At 58.9% G+C, this 14,937-nt stretch overlaps 2 protein-coding genes across 2 annotated transcripts; one reads left to right on the top strand and one right to left on the bottom strand.

Moving 5' to 3' along the window:
• Positions 1–411: 411 nt before the first annotated feature.
• Positions 412–7,348, top strand: IL10RA (interleukin 10 receptor subunit alpha). The gene is made up of 7 exons (XM_055695856.1): positions 412–2,782; positions 3,717–3,837; positions 3,961–4,139; positions 4,432–4,598; positions 4,925–5,075; positions 5,255–5,379; positions 5,501–7,348. The coding sequence occupies exons 1-7, from the start codon at positions 2,719–2,721 to the stop codon at positions 6,470–6,472; spliced, it is 1,779 nt and encodes a 592-aa protein (XP_055551831.1). The 5' UTR covers positions 412–2,718; the 3' UTR covers positions 6,473–7,348.
• A 262-nt stretch (positions 7,349–7,610) lies between these two features.
• On the bottom strand, positions 7,611–13,572 carry SMIM35 (small integral membrane protein 35). Its single transcript, XM_055695857.1, has 4 exons — positions 13,176–13,572; positions 10,847–10,963; positions 10,506–10,539; positions 7,611–10,319 (listed from the first exon to the last, which is right to left on the bottom strand). The coding sequence occupies exons 1-4, from the start codon at positions 13,189–13,191 to the stop codon at positions 10,220–10,222; spliced, it is 267 nt and encodes an 88-aa protein (XP_055551832.1). The 5' UTR covers positions 13,192–13,572; the 3' UTR covers positions 7,611–10,219.
• Positions 13,573–14,937: the final 1,365 nt, after the last annotated feature.

Genomic DNA, 14,937 nt, shown 5'->3' with positions numbered 1-14,937 from the left:
AGGGAGCAGCAGCCAGGCAGGTGGGAGGATGGAGCCCAGGACATGCTCTGCATCCTGCCTCGCAACAGGAGCAGCCCTTTGCCGAGTAGGTGCCCAGGGCTAGTGGCTGGTAGGAGGGTCCCGGTGGAAGCCAGGCACAGGGTCAGGCCTGGGGTGGCTGCAGCTCCCAGCCCTCGCTGTCCCTCAGAGGAGCTGCAGAGGTTCTGGGGAAAGACGTGCTGTGCGGTTCTGACTCAGGTGATTTCCAGCTTTGTAAAAACATGGCTTTTCCTATTCAAAGATTAGTCAATTATTTTGAAGGTGAAAAGGAAACTTGGCAGGGTTCTCAAGGGCTGGTTTGACCCATGAACTCAACTTCTCCTGCTGACACTGAAAATGCAGGGCTACTCTTTTCTGTGATGCTTTGGTTTTAATGTGGTGTTTGGCTGGTCAGCAACGCCTGATGCAAAGTTTGTCTGTGGTTATTGCTGCATCCCCTGCCTGTGCCAGGGCTGCAGGGGCTTGGGGGTGTCTCAGCGCAGCACATGGCCACAGGACAGGGCTGAGTGCTGGGCAGAGGATGCTGTGCCCACCTGCCCTGGGCTGGGGGACGGGTCTGCCCTCCTTTCCCTGCGAGTCAGTGGCTCCCTCCTCAGGGCCCCTGACAGCAGGGCTGGCAGAAGCAGAGGTAGCATGGAGACATGAATTCTGCAGCCTCAAGGATGCTAAGTGGTGTTTCACAGAGGATGAGGGCAAAGCACTGACAAGACAGGAATGCTGGGCAGCATTTGCACCACGAGATGTGGAATGGGCAGCATGAGGGGACACCACCACCCTGCCCCAGCACCAGCTCCTCCAGTGGCACCTGGCAGTGCCCGCACCTGTGCAGCGACTCAGCTGCCACGATCTGAGCATTTAGCAGAGCTGTCATTTCTCCTCAGCCTGTTCCATTTTCCCCTAAATTGCCAACCGTTTCTGCCAAGCCTCTGAACTGTCTCACCCAAAGGACCAGCCCTGTGGTGTCTTTTCCACAGAGCTCCCTCCTTCCTCATTTTTGGTCCCGTTGCTTTTGATTTTCACATCTTTACATAAAACACAAGCTGTGGCTTTGTGTGGGGTGGGCTGTGCTTCATCTCAGGACTCCTAAACTCAGTGGCTGCCACATCTTACTCATAAGGTAATAGCAGAGTGACAGGACATCAGCTGGTCTCCTAAAGAAGGGAGAATAAAGCCAAGCCAGAGGGAAGCCAGGGAGGGGATCTGCTGCTGGAGCCATCCTCCCCTGCCCATCCCTATGGCTGTCAGTGAGGGAGAGCCTCTCTCTGCTGCTGGCTATCATCACCCCATGCCCGTATCCCCCATGGCCCTGGCAGAGCAGAGCTGAAGCCTGACTGTCCCTAGGTGCCATGAGAGCCAGGCATGCCACTGTCCCCAAGGTCCTGCCTCCTGGCTCAGCAGCGCCGCTGGATGCTCCCCGCAGCTGACAGATTTGCTGGTGTTCTGGCAAGGCTGCGAGTTCAGGCTCCGGCAGGAAGGATGAGCTGGGGGACGGAATCTGTTCTGAATCTGTTCAGTCAGGGAAAAAAGCAGAAATCTACTACTTCAGGCATTTAAGGTGGCTCTTTGAGGAGCCACTCTGCCATGGTAAAAGGACCCGAGGTCCTGCGCCTCTATGCCTGCCAAGCCAGGGACTGCTCTGAAGCTTTCTGAGGCTGTCCAGAGCACTTTTGGTTTCTCTTGTGCTTTTTATCTGTGTCTTTTCCATTAATTCCTGGTGGGAAATTCCTTTTCTTGAGACAAAGCACTCTCCATCACATGAGGGCCCCTGGGTTTGCACAGGCCCTAGGAAAACCCTCAAGCAAGCTCTGTTGTCATTCAGCCTGCCAAAAGGCCAAGCAGAGGACTTGCAGTCGGCTTGCTCAGTGGCAATTCAGGTCCTAGCACCTGAGGCCAGCATCACCAGACAGGCAGGACGTCACCGTGGGGCCAGAGCCACATGCATCACAGCCGTGCTGGGGCCCCAGGTCCAGCTGACAGAGCCCCCAGGACAGCTTACGGCCCCCTCCGCTGCACCAGACTTCAGAGCTTGCGATGCCACCCGCACGCGTAGGAGTTTGCAGGACACTTAATAGCGCAGAGATTGTCACTCAGTCCCAGAAATGGGGAAAGGCCAATTGCAGGCTGAAGAAGGAGAGTACGGGCTGAGCCCAAAGGAAGGGAAAGCAAGAACCCCCTCCTGCGGCACCAGGGCTCCCCAGGGCCGGCGATGACCTGGCTGGCTTTGGCAGGGCAGGACATCACCCAAGGGGATGATGCTGGATGGGTGCTGTGCTCGGTAAAATCCCTGTGATAGGTCACTCTAGGTGCTAATGCTCACCCCGTGTGGTGCTTTTAACACCTCATTTGATAATGAAACGGCAAGGGCAGACACATGATTTACTCCTGCTTGCCCTTTCTCAGCGGTGTACAGTTTTGTTGAGAAAAGCCCCCAGAGCTTCTCCTTTAAGGCTGCTTGTAGGAAATGCCCAGCCTGGGCTGAGACATTAGCTGTGGGTGAGTGGGGGGACAGCAAAGAAAAGTGGAAGTCACCACACAGCTACTTTCGTCCCGCTGCGCTAACGCCTCCGAGACGTCACTGAGCCAGCCTCCAGGGGAAAAACAAGCGTTCGGCCGCCTGCCAGGGCAGAGCTCGGCATCCTGCTCACCCAGCCCCGCACCCGTGGAGGATGCTGAGCCAGCATGGCCCCCTCTGCCGCAGCCCTGGCACTATGCGTGGCACTGCTCCTCGCCTCGCAGACAGACGGTGAGTCTCGCTTGCCCACACCGCGCTGGGCTCCAGCTCCCCCGCTCGCTGTGCCTGAGCCCCACGGCTCCCAGCAGGCTGCTCCGCTCCCCCGCCCCCGAGATCCCAGCACCGGGCTGGGGACCGGTTCGGGGGAAGGCAGGCAGGGCAGGCCGCGCACAGAGCTGCTGCTGTCGGGAGCTGCACCTTGGACACCTTTGCTTGGTCGGCGCTTAGGCTGGTGGTGCCCACCAGCTCCTGCCTGCTCAGAGCAGGATGGAGCCAGGGCTCCCTGCTCACTCTTCTTCACTGGTTAGGAGCCTAAAGACCCTGTAAGTCCTCAGGCATCAGCCTGGCTTGTCTCCACCAGTGTGTGGGCCATGGCGCCTTGTTTTGCAGTGAAATGCCCCAGTCGCTAGCGTGGTGCTCTGCTGACAGCCGTCCTCCCCAGGCAACGGCACAGCATGGCTTGGTGCTTGTCAGCTGCTGAGGAAACCAAGGCAGAAAGGGTGACAGATGTTATCGAGTGGTGCTTTGCTGCCAGGTGACAATACCGAAATTGAGGCAGAAGGTGTGAAAAAGTTTTTCTTCTAGATAGCAGATAAGCAAAACAGGAAAGCTGAATCCAAACAGAGCTGCTAGCAGATAGCAGGGGCAGGCAGGGATGGAAATACAGCAGGCTCCTTCCTTGGGCCCGAAAAGCACCGAGATCCTGTTGGCTGGGCTCTTTCCAGAAGAAAGAGGAAGGGAGAGGGATGAGCAAATGCTAAAATTGGAAGTTGGACAGGCCAGGCAAACCCTCATGCTTTTTGGGTGCGTGGGTGGTCACTGCTGAACACAGGGGGTCAAGCTCCCGGCAAGTCATGAAGGAGGTAATCACACGCCCGGCTCCTGTTGGCACTGGTGGGACCGGGTGCCGTGCAGCCTCGCCTAACGCTCACCTTCGGTCCTGCAGGTGAGAAGCTGGGGAGCCCCACACGCGTGCGCTTTGCTGCAGAGATAGCGCATCACTTGCTGCGGTGGGAGCCAGGACACAACAACCCCAGTGACATCCGCTATGAAGTGGAGCACAAAGTGTGAGTACAGTGATGGGGGTGCAAAGGGGTTCAGTCCCTGCGCCGGGGATCTGACACCAACAGCGGTGACAACCAAGTCCCTGGCATCTGCCCGCATCTCACCCCGGGTGCTTCTCCCTGCAGCTATGGCAGGAATTTCTCCTGGACAGCCATCCCAGACTGCATGAAGATCTCAGGGCACTCCTGTGACCTCACGCGCTACACCCTGGATCCTGCCCTGCGCTACTACGCACGGGTCAGGGCTGTGTTGGGAAACCGCACGTCCCCGTGGCAAAGGACCAATGCTTTCTCCCCTCAAGAAGGTAGGTCGGGCGTCTGCCTCCACCCTGCGGCTGGGGCAGGAGGCTTTGAGGATGGCAGAGGTCAGGGTGCCAGACTGCTTGGGAGGAACTTTGGGACAGATGGGAGCAGGGATGTCTCTCTCTTCGTACCTCCCTGGAGGGCAGCTGGGCTGCAGGATGGGATGGGACAAACCCAGGGCAGGTGGCACCAGCTGTGAAGGAACAGTCACAGCTCAGTCCAGCACTGCAAAGGCTCCTAGGGCTGCAAATAGGAGAAAATCCTAACACGTTCTTCCATCTGACTTGTTTCCAGCCAGCCTGCGCCTGTCAGGCCAGAGCCTCTCTGTGAAGGGCAACACCATCTACGTGCAGCTGCAGCTGCTTCTCAAGGCAGGGAACCTCACCGTGAAATACGATGACATACAGAAGCACATGAAGCGATACCGGGTGTACGTCAGGAGGGCGCAGGACAATCGGACGGTGAGATGAGTTGTGGGTCCTGTGCTGTTCCTGTCTGTCACATGCAGTGCCACTCAAGTTGAAAAACAAGTGTAAAGCACAGTCTCGATACTGAGCCTTCTCACAGCCACAACATCGCAGGAAGATTTCTCTGTGTGTTTTATTGCAGTAGTTTCCCCAACTCTTGGTGGGATTTTGGGTTTAGCTGCTGCCAGCTGTATGGCTAAGGACCCCAGGGACTTTCCCCAGGGGACAGTGGAGGAGGAGGAGGGAGGAAAGCACGGGGCCCAGCATTCCCACGGAAGCCTGGGGCTCTCAGGTACCAGCCTGTGCTCTGCTCATTGCAGTACGAGTTGATGGAGACCACCCCGGAGTTCAACATCAGCAACCTCTTCTGGGACATGGAGTACTGCATCAGCGTGGAGCCCGACGTGGCCAGCCGGCACACCCGCACCACGCGCACCAACGAGCAGTGCGTCACCATCAGCAAGAGAGACAGTAAGTGGTGGTGGAGCCAGGGAAGGGGGGCTCTTGCAGGATGCGGACCCTCCTTAGCCTCCTGGCCCTGGGGGTCTGCACCAGGGCAGTGCTCTGTACCCCTGCTTGCAGGGGCTCTGTGCTATGTGTGCTGAGGACTCTGTCTTTCCCCCCTCACCTGGGCACGTCCTTTCTTGCAGGGAGTGCGGAGCTTCTCCTGAGCATCGTCAGCTCCTCCTTCATCACCCTGTTGCTCTTGGGTCTCCTGGGGGCTCTACTGGTGTGCACCTACATAAAGAAACCCATGAGGCCACCGTCCGTCCTGGTAAGGCAGCTGGGCACACAGCACCCTTTGTGCCTGGCATGAGCTTGGGTAGCTGTTGGGAGAGGCAGACAACAAGCAGGGATGAAGCACAGCTCACTCCCCTCTTTTCTTTCCCTCCCAGAAATCTTTCATAAAGCAGAGCTCGCTGTGGGTGGAACAGGACTCCTCATCCTCTGGCAGCCCGGACGCAGACCCTGTGCAGCAGCTATTCCTGTGCCAGGAGCCCCAGCAGGACAGTGGCCCCGATGGCAGCACTGGCAGAGCCCAGTTGCCCCTGGAGAATGGCTGGAGGCTTCCAGCGTGGCCCGAGGATCGGATGCACCTGCTGGGGCTGAGGTCCATGGGGAGCGGAGACAGCAGCTACACCAGCACCGACAGTGGCATTTGCCTGCATGCCTCCTCCTTCGAACTGAGCTGCTGCTCAGGCCCCGAGCCCCAGGGCTACAAGCAGCAGCTGCCCACAGCTGACGACAGCGGCGTGGGCTTAGAGAGCACCTGCCCTGGCCCCACGTGCCCCTCCGGCAGCGGGAATGCCAGTGCCGTGGAGGCCAGGGAGCTCGGCCTCTCCCCTGCCGCCAGCCAGGACAGCCAGCAAGACGTGGAGTTCCTTGGATACCTGCAGCAGTCCACGGGCACAGTGGAGCCACAGCAGGACCCAGCCAAGTGGGTGCCCTTCTCCAGCTGTGCAGGACCCCCACAGGGCCCAGGCAGTGCTGACATTGTGTTGGATGTAGAGTGCTCCGAGCTGGCTGTAGCCAAAGGATATCTGAAGCAGTCCACCGCCGGGATTCCTCGCAGCCACGTGCAGGACCTTGCTCCACGGGGGCCCCCTCAGGAGCCCACTGCCTGGGACTTTTCCAGCCAGGTGGGGCCCCAAGTCCCCACTCTGCTGAGCTATGGGGATCCAGGTGCTCCCTTAGTCTCCAAAGCCAGCCCTGAGCTCCTGAAAGCTCCCTTTGACCCAAACATCATCAACACCGACCTCCTGGGGACGCTGCCCCTCATCTCCAGCCTCAGCACCAACCAGTGGCTCACGCTGCAGATGAATCCCCTGAGCCTGCTCAACGGGGACAGCAAGGACAGCCGCCTGTGAGCTGACCCCGTGCTGGGCAGTGGGTGCCTGCCAGCCTGCCGTGCTGACCCAACTACCTCTTCTAGCCACTGCCCACAGGGAGCAGCTCCTCCGATAAGCTACCACCACCCTCTGAATGTTAATGCATCAAACTGAGCGGTGCCCTGTCCGAGACTCACCCAAGAAGCACCAGTTTAGCTCCTTCAGGGGCTGCTTTGGCCCTGGCACCGCTGTGGCCAGCCCCCAGTGCGCCCTGCACCTTCCTCCAGCCAGTCCCCAGCGTAAAACTGATGAGACACAGGGATGGGCTGTGCTGGAGGGGCTTGTCCCCACCTCCTCCAACCACCAAGCCCAAGGATACACACCAGGATGTTTCCAAAGGGCAATCCTGCCTTGCCTGACCTCCCCAGCAACGCAGCACAGGGCACGCAGCCCCTGGGTTTGGGGCCAGTGCTGTGCTTTGCTTCCCTGTTTCCCCATTCCACAGGCGAGAGACCGCGCTCCTCCAGCTGACGTCAGGCTCCTCCAGCTGATGCCACGTAAACCTTTCACAACAGATACCAGAAGTGAAGAGCAGCCTGACGTCAGCCATCCTGCTGCTGGGAGCATGGAGCTCCCACCCTGGCTGGCCTCACTCAGAAGGAGCGAGGGACTTTCCTGACCCTACAGACACCCTTCAGTATCCTCTGGCAGAGAGCCAGAGCACTGGCTAGCTCTGGCAGGGTGCAGGATGCATGCAGCAACAGCCATATGAGCCCAGCACGAGCCAGGGCAGCCCTACTCACACTATGGTCCACGTTTTGCCACTATTGCATACAGACATTATTTATTCTATTTAATTTGTAAATACAGAAAGGATGTTAATTTGTAAATACAGAAAGGATGTTGTGTTATTTATTTGGTCTGTTCATCTGTACATCCTCCTCCAAGGTCAAGCCGTGCTTTCCGTTTTCAGATACGGACTTTTCCTTGCAGCAAAAGGCAATGTGCCTTTGCCTCATACAGGGAAGAGCATTCCCACGTTACAACTGGAAAAAAAGAACAAAGCCAGCCCACTGAGAGTTTCACACTCATCTGAGGATCAGGGTGTTTGTCCCAGGCAGGTGTTGCATCGTGGATGCAGGCACTGGAGGAGCAGCAGGGAAAAGGAGCTGGGCAGCTTGGGGTGATTTCACAGGGGCGCACTGGGCATGGAGCACATCCCGCACCAGTGAGGGACAGGAGCAGCTCCAGGGCAGAGCGGAACAAGTTGAAACTGGAGGGCAGGGGGATAGTTTCTGTCAGAATGGAAATAGGCATGAGATGGGAGCAACTTACCGTGGGCTACGTTTCACTGCTGCCAGGTCACTTGGAGTTTTTCCAAGAGTCACTTAGTTTCCAAGAACCTTCACGGTGGGATAGTCCGGTTAAAACTGTTAGTGGAAACCCAGCTCTGGGAAGTACTTTTTATCAGGTGAAAACAAGAATCGCTGCAGTCAGGAGAAAGGTTGTTGACGCATTGCTACATTTCCGTGTTACACCTGATGTTACACTACTTGCACTGAAGATACTTGCAATGAACATACTTGCATCACATGGAGGGCCTGGCTGCTGGCCATGGTGGGTGCCCCGCTGCAGTGACACCACCGATGCCGTCCATGTGTGTCCTCCTGCCCTTCCATCCTTCCATTTCCACCAGCTCTTCTACCTCAGGGTATTTGGGGAGTTGGTGGTTGGTTTTTTTTTTTTTTGCTTTCTTTTTTTCAACTTCCTCTGGAAAATGGAGTCACCAAAATTAAGCATAACATTTTTTTTTTTTTTTTTCAATGCTCCTGACGTCAAGCTGTGTGGCCGGATCCCGTGCAGTGCTGGGTGCTGCCGGTTCCTGCTCACTGTGGAAAGCTCCAGCCGGCAGCATCCAGCGGCAGCACCCAAGGCTGACAGAGGCAGCGTTTCCCTCCCCCTTCATGAGCAGCCAGGCTTCTCCTTTCAACGAAACCCAGATGAGTTTGCCAGAAAACCACAGACCACACGCTTTGGCTTTGGTAGCTGAGAGTATGTACAGTCCCTCCGACTCTATGGAAATCCCAGATGCTCATATTTTCCTGAATTAAGTCACAGCCTAACACACAGAGGACATTCAGCTCCCACTCCTCTTGCAAGCGGCTCTCCTCTTCCTGCTCCTCTTCGCAGCGGGGAACACTGCACCCCCCAGCAAGGGGCTGCACCCTGCAAACACCTTTCCTCCCCCAGCACCAGCCTATGCAGATGTTTCCAACATTTCCAACAACAAGGCAACGGAGCCCCCAGCACTGCACAAACCCTGCATGGAGCAGTGTGGGGGGGCACAGGGAAGGAGAAGCCGGGAGGCTTGTGGCCAGCCCCCAGCCCCCTTGCAAGCTGGGGTGCAGACTGGAGCTCTCCACTCCATCCTCACCGGTTTCCCCATACAGAGCCATGTGGTCTCCCGAGTCTCTTTTTGTTTTCCTTCTGAGAAAACAGTTTGCAAAGAAACAGTCCCAAAGCCCCATGCCTGGTCTGCCCCCACTTAGTGTGTGTGTGGGTCCCTCCCCAAGGGCCACAGCAGTTTTGTCAGGGCTGGTCTCGTGCTTCAGGCACTTCCACAGCCACTTGCTTTGCCGAGGTTGAAGGTGGCTGGCATGAGAAAGCCATGACAAAGACCACAGGGGCTTTCTGAGATGTTTCCTTACACTATCGGTGTGAAGGACAAATTTCCACATTGGTCCAGATACTCTACTGAGAAGGGAAGTCTGAGAAGCAGTCTCATTTCCTTATGGCGTTTTCCCCTATTGCACAAAACCAGCCATCCAGTTCCGTGGCTCACCGCCATCCTTCCCAGCTGGCTCCCCACACTCCCACTGCCCTGCTCACCAGCAGCCTGGCCCAAGGTCTCCTGGGCATGCAGCTGGCTGGTGGCAAGGGCTGGGGTGTCTCTGAGCCCTGGGGAAGGTGGCTTTTCTCTCCAGGGTTCATGCTGAGGAAGCCTGGGATAAGGCAGAACCCTCTTCCTCCATCCCAAGCAAGGGGAGGCTGCACCAGCACAGGGATGGCAGCTGCCCTCAGGCACCCTCCAGCGATGCCCATGGCCGGGGCAGGGGGTGGGGGGGGGGGGGATGGGGAGCAGCAAGAGAAATGCAGCTGCAGGGAGCAGATGGAGAAGCTCTTCAAAAACTGAAACCTCCTTGTTACAGTTTCAGTAGAAATCCAGCGTATGTAGCAGCTGGTTTTTTAAAGAAGCAAGAACAGAGGACTTCCCCCCCTAGCTGATTTTGGTTGCTCTTTCTGTTGCTGCTGGAAGGGGGATGTGAGGCAGAAAGGGGAAGCGGTGCAGGGGGCACGTGGGCTCCAGCCCCAGCCCTGAGCTGCCTTCGCCCCAGCTGCGTGCCCAGCCCCAGGCTGAGGATCGTGGGGATGGAAATGGAAACCAAAACCTGCATGGGGGGAACAAAACCAGAGCCCAGGGAAAGCCCCTGATGCCCCACCGGCTTCTGCAGGAAAAGCCTTAGGACTATCCCAGGGAAAGCTGCAATGACCAGGGGCTACAAAGAGGCGTGGAGCCTCCGGGGCACAGCACCCTCACCCAGCACCTGGACTCCCCACAGAGGCACTCAGTGCTACAGCCACCCCACACACCAGCTGCTCCTGGGCATTGCGGGGCACCTGCATGGGTTGTCCTGGGGGAGGTACACAGCCGGGGATCCCCTCACCCACCACCAGGCAGGGAGAAGCAGGGTGATGTCCTACCTGCACACCAGCCTGGCTCCTGCCTCAAGGCGCCCTGTTGCAGAAAGGCACATAGCTGCTCCCAGCCCCGCTCAGCGAGCCGCTGATGCTGAAAGGTGGCACCAGCTCCACCGACCCCAGCCCACTGCAGGGAAGGCATAAGTGTCAGTGAGCTGCCTGCCCTCCTCCCCCAGCCCCCCTCAGGGCACCTGTCCTGGGGAGGCAGCACCTGCAAACAGCAGAGCTCAGCGGATTTGGGACTGGCAAGGGTTGGCGACACCTCAGTGCTGTGTGAGGGGAGCACCCAGCCCACCCCAGGCCCCTCACTCACCGGGTGTGATAGAGGTTGAAGACGAAGTCAGGCCCTGGGGGGGTAGGAAGGAGCAGTGTCAGAGCCACACAGTGCCACGGACTCACCTTTGCTTTGCTACAGTGACGTGGCAATGAGCAGGGCAGCCAGCGGGACAGCCAGCCGCACCAGGGCATCACTGTGCATCCCCCTCCTCGGCCTCCACATGCCCCCAGCTTGCCCCGAAGCCACTGTGCACGCAGGTTTCCCCAGCCCAGGGGGACCAGCAAGTGTCAGGTGTGCTTCCCACATCCTGAGCACTGCAGCCCTTTTCTTTTGAGCCCTCCCTGCTGCTGCCTGTCCCCAGCTCTGCCCCTACTCACCGTGCCAGCACTGGCCCCTCTTGTACCACTGGACCAAGGTGTAGCCAAAAAGCACCAGGATCAGCAAGGCCAGCCCGACACCCAAGACAATCCCGAGCACGTTGATGGGCTCTTGCTCTGTAAAGCAGAGGGAGAAGGGGCTCTACCAACACACACCTCCAGGAGACCGGGGTTCGGATCAGCTCCTGGGAGGGACAGGACAGCTGTGGGGGTGGGATACGGCCCTCTAGCCTGTGCTGTCCCTATGGCATGGAGGGACTGCGCTCCATGATGCTGTTGAGCACCGTGGCATGGAGATTTTTGCTAACCCCAAAGCCCCACGCTGGAGACTGATCTTGGTCGCACAGCCACCACCTCTGCTGTCCCCAGGTGAGCTGGCAGGCGAGATGGTGGCCTGGGAAAGGAACCCAGAAGGGAGTGTGGGCAACTTGCTGCCCCTCAGCCTAAACACTAGGGGAATGGGTGTAAACAGGATCCCCCGCTATTCCCACTCCTGGCCTTGCTGGGAGCTCTCCCAGACCCCAAGCAGCTTTTGGCCATGCCCAGGGCCCATCACATTGTGCTGGGGTTGGGCAACTGCCCACCCTGACGATGCCTGTATCCCCACTCCTGGTCCCATGCACACTCTTCTGGGCTGAATCACCTTTCCTCAGCTGCACAGGGAGCTGCTGGCCACCAGCAGGGTTTAACCATGCAATTTGGCTATAATTTTGGCAGCAAAAGCGCAGGCAGAGCAGGGAGGTAGCAGAACAGTGCTGGGACTGAGGAGACACTTGCTGTTGCCTCCCACAGCTGGGGTGTCCTGCAGCTCTGATGCACCTTGCCCTGGCAGCACTGAGCAAAGAGCCAGAAGAGCAGCAAGGTGCCACAGCTCTGTGCCAGTGGCCATACCCTGGTTTGTCCCACAGCCATCCCTGCGCAGCCGTGCAGACCCATTTCTGGACAGGCAGTTCCCTCTAGAGGATGCATTTGTCAGGGCGAGCAAACTCCTGCTGCCAGCGCAGGGATGGGATGGGATGATGATAGGGCCATGCAGGACCCCTGTGGGAGCTCTGCACCCCCTCCATCCCTCCCACCCCCACCGCAGGACCTGGCAAAGCCCAGCACCAGCGAACATTCCTGGCATTGCCAAGGGAACACCAAGGTGCCCAGACATAGCACAGCCAGTTCCTCTGCTGACAACAGGTTGCATGCTGCACAGAGAAAGTCTTGTGCAATGTACAGCACCAGGCTGCTGTCACACCTCTCTCCGGCTGCGACCAGCTCCTGCTCTCCCAAGCCCCTGCACAAACGCCATCCTGGACCCTTCTCTTCTGTCACAGCAGGCTCCAGCATGAGCCTGTCTCACTGGCAGCACAGACTCTCACACATCCACACTGCTCCACACCACCCTCCTGACCAGTAAGCTACCCAGTCGGTCCCAGTGCAGCCCATTAGCAAAACATGAGGCAGGGAATGGTGGTAGGCACAGCTGTGGAGGCTGCTGTGCCAGGGTTTGGTCACTGCCCCGGAGTGTGGGCAGCCCCACAGCACTCCCCTGCTCATCAGGGAGCTGGGGGTGATCACCTGGCACAGAGACAGGGTGCTGTGCCTTGCAGCGTCAGGAGTGAGGCGGCAGCGGAAAAGGATGACCTAACAGCAGCTAAATTTAGACAGATGCCGGCAGAATGAGAACATTTCCCCTGTGGTCACAGTGTTTACATAGTGAGCAAGGTCTCAGGTCATCCTGCAACCCACAGCACTTGCTCTACCTGATGGTATCTGGCCAACACCCGGGGAGCCGCAGAGCATCGTGCCACCAGCTCCCAAGCTGCACAGCAGATGAGCAGGACCAGCCTGCCCTTCCCTTCTGCTGGGCCCATGCGGCCAGGATACATGCACAGCCAATGCACTCTGCCTCTGCTGGGCCAGGGGCGAGCTGGGAGCCCTGGGATCCCAGGCTCCGGCACCGGCTGGTGTGGGTGAGGTCAGGGAGTCTGCTGCAGGAGTGACTCATGCAGCAGGAGCTGCGGGACAGGAGCGTGGTGCAATAGCATCCCTGAATCAGCCGGCTGCCGAAACTGCCCTCTCCCCACGCCTACCACTGGTGGGATGACGATGGCTGCATGCCCAGCCCCTGGCCCGTGCGGTGCGTGGGAGGCGCAGGCATCCTCACATCCCAGCAAGATGCCTCCAAGCAGCACTGCTCGAAGAACCACACTAGCAGTCAAGCCCCAAGCCCCAGGGCTGCAGATGGCAAAGGCGAAAGGGAAGGTTACCAAGCCATTGCCCGTGCCATAAAACAGCCCCACCTCTGCTCCGTAAGGGGAGAAAAAGGCCACCTACTCACCTGCCCGGGGGTCCATCTCCCAGCACCATGCCACAGGAGCTGCTCAGGGCTCAGCCAGGCTGGGAGCTGCTGTAGCAGAGCCCCTGTGAGTGTTGGAGCCTGGCACGTCCTTCCTGTCCCCTCCTCTCCCGGTGACACAGCCACCTCACCGTCTGTGCTGCTGCGAGGCTGGGCACCGCTCCTGGCCCACCGGTTCAACTGGTTCCCAGGGGAGAAAGCAGAGGTGCTCCAGCAGACATCACTCCGCACGCGACGGACAGTGCCCCAGCCTGGGACGGCTGTGCCCAGCCCAGCATCCCAGCCTGCTTGGGGTGGGCATGAAGCCTGCCCATGCAGGCAGCTCTGTCCTCCTGCTGCTGGCAGGGACAGGCAGCTTGGCAGAGGCTGAACTGGTAGCACTGGGAGCCCGAGGGGCGGGGATGCCCTGGACAACAGGGGTGGTGCTGGAGTGGCTGTGTCCTCCAACACAAAGCAAAGAAAGAGCAGCAGCCAGGAGGGGAGCAGGGTCCCACACAGACGGGGGCTTGGGCATCTGGGGACGCCTGCAAAGGTTATGGCCCTGTGCAGTGTGAGAGCATCCGCAGAGAGGGTAGGACCCCAGGGTGACAGGGCACCCCCCACCAGCTGCCCCCAGTCACAGACACCTCCTGGTGTGATGCACTTACAGCTGTATGTGATCATCTTCTCAAAGCCCTGAGCCACAGGGTTAGGCAGCAATCACTGCCTGCGTGCCGAAAGAGGGGGAAACAGTCTCCCGTGGCTGCAGGTAGAAGGTAACAAGCAGAGATAACATTAACAGCTTGGAAACTGGGCAGCCAGGGGCAAAATCCCTCCCCGCCTGGCACGCTTTGCCAGGCACAGCCTCTGGCAATGCAAGTGGCACAGGGTGGTCAGGGCAGAGGCCAAGACCCCGAGCAGCCCTCCCTGGGAGCCAGCATTTCAGCATCAAGACCCAGGGGTGATGCCTGGGTTCCATGGGGATGCTGGCAGGGGAGCAGAGGCAGCGGGATGCAGAGGGGATGATGCACATGGCAGACCCTGAGCTGCTGGCAGTGCCCAGCTCGGACAGAGAGGCTGGGACTGCTCCTCACCCGGCAGCAGAATGGGACATGGTGTGTGCCCATGCAACTCAGGTGGCTGTGCAGAGCCCTGGGACAGACCTGCCTGACCTCTGCCTGACCCCAGACGGAACCAGGGAGCCCGGAAACCTGCATCATGCCAGGACTCTGCCTGCAAGAGGCCAGAGAAGGGTGACAGGCTGGAAACGCAGCCGCACTCCAGGAAGCAAACCCCCGAAGGCATAAAGAGCTGTGACATAACATCTGCAAACCTCAGCTGCTTCCTCAAAGCCTTCCCTTAACCTCAGAGGAGGAAGAGCAGCTCCTCACTGTGTCACCTTCCACTCTGCGGGTGCTGCCGGGCGGCCCTCCCTTCCATGACAGGGGGCCAGGCCATGGGGTGTGCGGGGCTGGCACTGGGATGTGCTGCGAAGACTGCCCATGCCTTGAGGGGGGTCTCTGTGGCACGGCACAAGGCTGCAGCTGTGCAGGTGGTGCTGGATGCATGAGACTGAGTTTGCCCCGGAGCCTGATCCCTGCTGGCCCGGCAGCACCCATCTCTTGAGCTGCTTTTACTCTTAAGCTGCAGTTTGTTCCCTGTCAAGGGACAGGCATGCCCAGACTGGACAGGAGAGCTCGCTCCACCACACTGCAGTTCACGCTGCATTGGGTGCATTCGCCTGTGCTGCCCCAGCCGGGACCCA

This window comes from Falco cherrug, chromosome 17 (genome assembly GCF_023634085.1).
Source record: "Falco cherrug isolate bFalChe1 chromosome 17, bFalChe1.pri, whole genome shotgun sequence".
NCBI classification, from domain to species: domain Eukaryota; kingdom Metazoa; phylum Chordata; class Aves; order Falconiformes; family Falconidae; genus Falco; species Falco cherrug.
This window is presented reverse-complemented; position numbering and strand designations above follow the sequence as displayed.